This window comes from Cupressus sempervirens, chromosome 8, assembly GCF_028749045.1.
Source record: "Cupressus sempervirens isolate cs-2001-9-10 chromosome 8, ASM2874904v1, whole genome shotgun sequence".
Classification (NCBI taxonomy): domain Eukaryota; kingdom Viridiplantae; phylum Streptophyta; class Pinopsida; order Cupressales; family Cupressaceae; genus Cupressus; species Cupressus sempervirens.
In genome coordinates, this window is record NC_143125.1 from 775,993,721 (window position 1) to 775,998,179 (window position 4,459).

A 4,459-nucleotide genomic window follows, 5' to 3' on the forward strand; every position below is an offset into this window, starting at 1 on the left:
TTCACATTATTTTTCTAAATTTATAATCAATTATTCAATTATCATTTTTATTACTCTCATGTAATTAATTTTAATTAATTTATATTACATTATATAGAGTTTACTAAATTAAAATATACATATTTTATAATATTTAAATGTGAGTTATTGGGGTCAGACTCATGTATATTAAATATAAAAGTGAATACATTTATAGTCCTTGAATGAGTAGAATGTAAGAAATGTATCTCTAGAAACTACCAAAATAGGACAAACAATTATCCCCTTAGACTACCATTTTTTATTAAAACCCTTGCAGCCATCTATGAACATAGAAAAAGGATTCTAAATAAAAAAAAGGCTTTCCAACATAGTCACCCTATCAATAAACTACTAAAATCAACTATAAACTACTATCATATGTTATCTATTCATACGTGTTATAACTTTATATGTACACAATAAATCCATCTTTTGACTTTCCAACATCATCATCCTCAACAATGTCACCCTATTCTTTAGTCAACATATTCATCCAAGTTCCATCCCCTACCTTAATTACTTTCACATAGCCTTCCAAGAAATTGATGTCCACTTGCACTTGATGCCTTTGATCAACCACATCCATGTCAACTAGACACACCACAAACACCTCCAATTTATCATCATCCTCATCATTTAGATTTTTGCCCCATTATTTTTTCTAGTCTTAGAACTCACCCTTAGATTTGGGTTATATAATTCCCCTCAAACCTTTAGAGGTCATCAAGAAAAAAGTATTCTACTTGTGAGATATTTCAACGACTTCTTCATTTTCTCATCAAAAGGAAACATTGAGAGGAACATGGATGTGATATTCTAATTCACACAATACCTAATCATTCCCACTTAGATATTTATCTTGGCATCACTAGTTTTAAAGCATGCAACACCCACTTGTACTCTTTTTTCAAACACCTCCATGAATCGTCATTCAAACATGTCATTAGATAATGACATGTGCCATTTTGTTGACTTTCAAATAGATGAAGGAATTCATTGTAACCACTACAAGCTATGTAGTAGTGTTACCTCTCTACTAGATTGTAAATAACCTTAGCATTATCAAGGAAGTGCATGCAATTGCACCTATCATGAATGTAACACTATGTCTCATAAATTCTCTCTTCCATATTATAATTCTAGCATAGGAGTTTAAGAGAAAAGTGACACTATGGAAACATAATGTATTTCATTCATTTATTGATGTCCCCTTTGCACTTTGCATCATCAAATCAAATATAATTCTAACTTTAGCATGTAGCATCATTTCCCTCATGATAAATGTGAGATGCCAAAAAAATCACCAATGAACTCATCTTTTCCTTGATTTGACATAACCACCCACCCAATTTTTAATTTTGGACTTGGCTCATATAGATTTCACTCATAATGAGTTGAAAATGACCTTCTTGATATAATCTTTGGTAACCTAATTTTCAAACCAAATTGAACCCTAACATTGTCGCTTGAGAATTCACCCCATTATTCAAAGGTTGATCTAGCCTCTTTCTTACCATCGTTAGAATCTTTTCTTCATCAAGTTTATGATCACACATCTTGCACCATCTCGTCCTAGATTCCCCATTGATATGACATCAATATTAATTTGTTAATTTGTATCCAGCCCTCATATAGATTTGAACTTTGATAATAGATTTAATAAAAAAATATCTTCAAATTAAACATATCCTTTTTAATTTCCAATTTATTAATAAAGGAAGCATTAAGGTGGAAATGGAAGTATGATGTTCATTTATTTGAAGCTTTTTATCCCTGCAATCAGCATCTTTCCAACTTAGGGTGGAATTGCCATGTAAGCTCACATATTTCTTTTAAAATAAAATAAAATAGAATATTCAAAAGTGTCCCATACTAGATGCAAAGTGGAGAATAGTTATATGAGGAGCCCACATAGTTGATATGTGTCGATGTAATCAGAAAAATTAGTAAAGAATAGGTTATGCGAATATGGATGGATCATGCACGATTAAAGCTAAATTGCAAAGGTAGTCCACTTCTACACGAAATCCTGTTATATAGATTTATGCCCTTTGCTGAGTCATTAAGCTACATGGCATTTGCTCACATGCCTCAGTGATGTGGAAGACTTCTTCCTTGCACACTAAGAAATTTATTTCTTCTTTAGACTTCCAAAAATCAAATCATCTAGATAAAATGCAAAACGATTGAAGTAGAAATCCATTTGCTTCTATTGTATTCTTAAAAAAACAACGAAAGATGTTCTAATTTCTCTTAACAGCTTAAAACTTCACTAAAATCTATATTTGCATATAGTTGCATACAATTTTGCTAACATTTGAATGCTGCAAGTCATTTTCCAGGAAATATGTCTAAAGCTTTAAAATTTACATCGAATAAAACTTCTCCCTACCAATTTATGAGGTAGATTTTCTTACTCTACCAAAATAACCTGATTTGAAATATTACGAAACAACGACCTTCATAGATCAGACCTACTCAATCTATACTGCCAATAAGCCGAACTTTTCTTGAGTGAAGACATTAAAATATTGATTGATTGGAGCTCCAACAGTCTTGTGATCCTTAATTTCTTCAGCTGAAAACGACTTCATATTTTCCGGCAAACCCTGCATCACGACAAATTACAGAAATCTGAATAAATGAACTAGATCAGAAAGTCGAAAAAATTGCTTACAGTAATTGGAACAATTATTAATAATTAGAAAAATAAAAATTGTTTAGGTAATTTGCGCGAAAACCTTAGCGGAAATTGAAAGATCAAAGTCTATAATGAAAAAAACATACTACATTATAAATTCTTCAGAAATAATAACGATTCAAATGATGCTGTGAAGCAGCAGGTTCTTCGAAAGGGTTGAAACAGGAAACGGGCCATAAATTCCTCTTCTGTTTGTTTTTACTGGCCAGGCGAATGTCACAGTGGCAGCGGTTCACAAAGGATTTCGTGTTTCTAATCAACCTTCCAAGTGATTTCTTCAAAAGTTCCTCAAAGGATTCCTCGTTCAGCCTGCGGATCGATCTTCTAAACTTGTCTTTGAAGCTTTCTTCGATGCGGAATTTATAGCTACGAAGAAAAGCTTGTCTGGCTAAGTAATTGCGGCTTCCCCTGAACCAGTAAGATGCATAATAATCATCCTGCTCTTCGCTCCCATTATGGAAAAGGCTTACAAAATCTGCACTCGAATCGGACCAGTTGATCAGGGGCACGTAGCTCCAATTAACCGAATCGGCACACATTGTGTTAAAAACAACACAGCCAAACCCTCAGATAAAAATGATTACTTCGCCATTGCATCGAAACTCCTTAATCTCCTGCGAAACCTGTAAAAAGTAGTAAACCGCGCCATAAATTACTCCTAAGTCGAGAAAAATCGGAAAAGGCACGGAAATCTCGTAATTTTAGTGTAACTCGAAAAATTTAAGGAAGCATCCAAAAATTTGCAATCAATTTTCGCCTTCTCAACTGCAGTTGACTAAGGCTTAGAAGAAAACATCAGCAATCATGCAAAAACAACATTAACATCATGAAAATTTGGCTTCCTCTAGCCAAATTATCAAATTCTAAGCCATTGTGGAACAAACAGGCATTTCAAGACAAATTTTGAAAATGAACAGTTTATTTATCCAGATTACAAGCCGCTTTGAAGACGATTTTAGGAAAATTCAACACAAATTTAGACTTTACCTCCCTGAGAATTCGCCAAAACCTCGCTGAAGCAAAGCCTATGATCTTTCTGATCTGCTTTCGGCCTCAAATCTAAACATTTTAGCGTTTGTTTAACTCATATTATCTACACAAGCTTTATCCAGCGATTTGAGTGTAGATTCGAAAGAATGCCAACGACTCGTACTGCTTTCCACAAGCTTGGCGAACAGATTTTGACCTACTTGAAAATCTTCCAACTTTTGCTTTCAAACTTGTCCGTTGTAACTGTGGTCCTCGTTTTTATTCCTTTGGAAAAATAGGTGAAAGAATTACTTCCAAATAAATTATTTGGTAAACATAACAACAAGCTTATGCGATCAAATTTTAATTTGAAATTTATATAAAGATATATTACAATGCTGTTTAATTGTTTTAAAAATACTTCTAAATTTTAAAAGTAAATTGAGATTAAAAAAATTAAACATTTTAACTGCTTGGTCTAGGTATTTTGAATACAAATTTTTAACTTTAATAAATTTAAATCATTTAAAAATATCTGTTAAAATTTATTAATTATTTGTAATTTTTATTAATTAATTATATAGAACAAATATTTTTAAAAATATAATCTACGGGCAAGCATAATGTAAAAGTCTATAACAGAACTACTGCCTAAAATACACCAAATGTATAAAAGTAAATTTAAATGTCAAATAATTTTTTATTCTCTCTTTATGATAATCTTTAACGTAAGATTTGAAAATAGGACGATTTAATAATAATGATAAT

At 31.9% G+C, this 4,459-nt stretch overlaps 1 protein-coding gene across 2 annotated transcripts; it reads right to left on the bottom strand.

The window, feature by feature from the left end:
• Nucleotides 1-2,207: 2,207 nt before the first annotated feature.
• Nucleotides 2,208-4,043, bottom strand: LOC149544720 (uncharacterized). 2 transcript variants are annotated; one of them, XM_089795280.1, is made up of 3 exons: nt 3,710-4,043; nt 2,812-3,345; nt 2,208-2,630 (listed from the first exon to the last, which is right to left on the bottom strand). In XM_089795280.1, exon 2 carries the CDS (start codon nt 3,259-3,261, stop codon nt 2,824-2,826), a length of 438 nt encoding a protein of 145 aa, XP_089651406.1. In that variant the 5' UTR covers nt 3,262-3,345; nt 3,710-4,043; the 3' UTR covers nt 2,208-2,630; nt 2,812-2,823. The 2 variants fall into 2 exon arrangements, with proteins under 2 accessions (XP_089651406.1, XP_089651405.1); XM_089795279.1 differs by having other exon boundaries at nt 2,809-3,345; nt 3,710-3,944.
• Between the last annotated feature and the right edge of the window lie 416 nt (nt 4,044-4,459).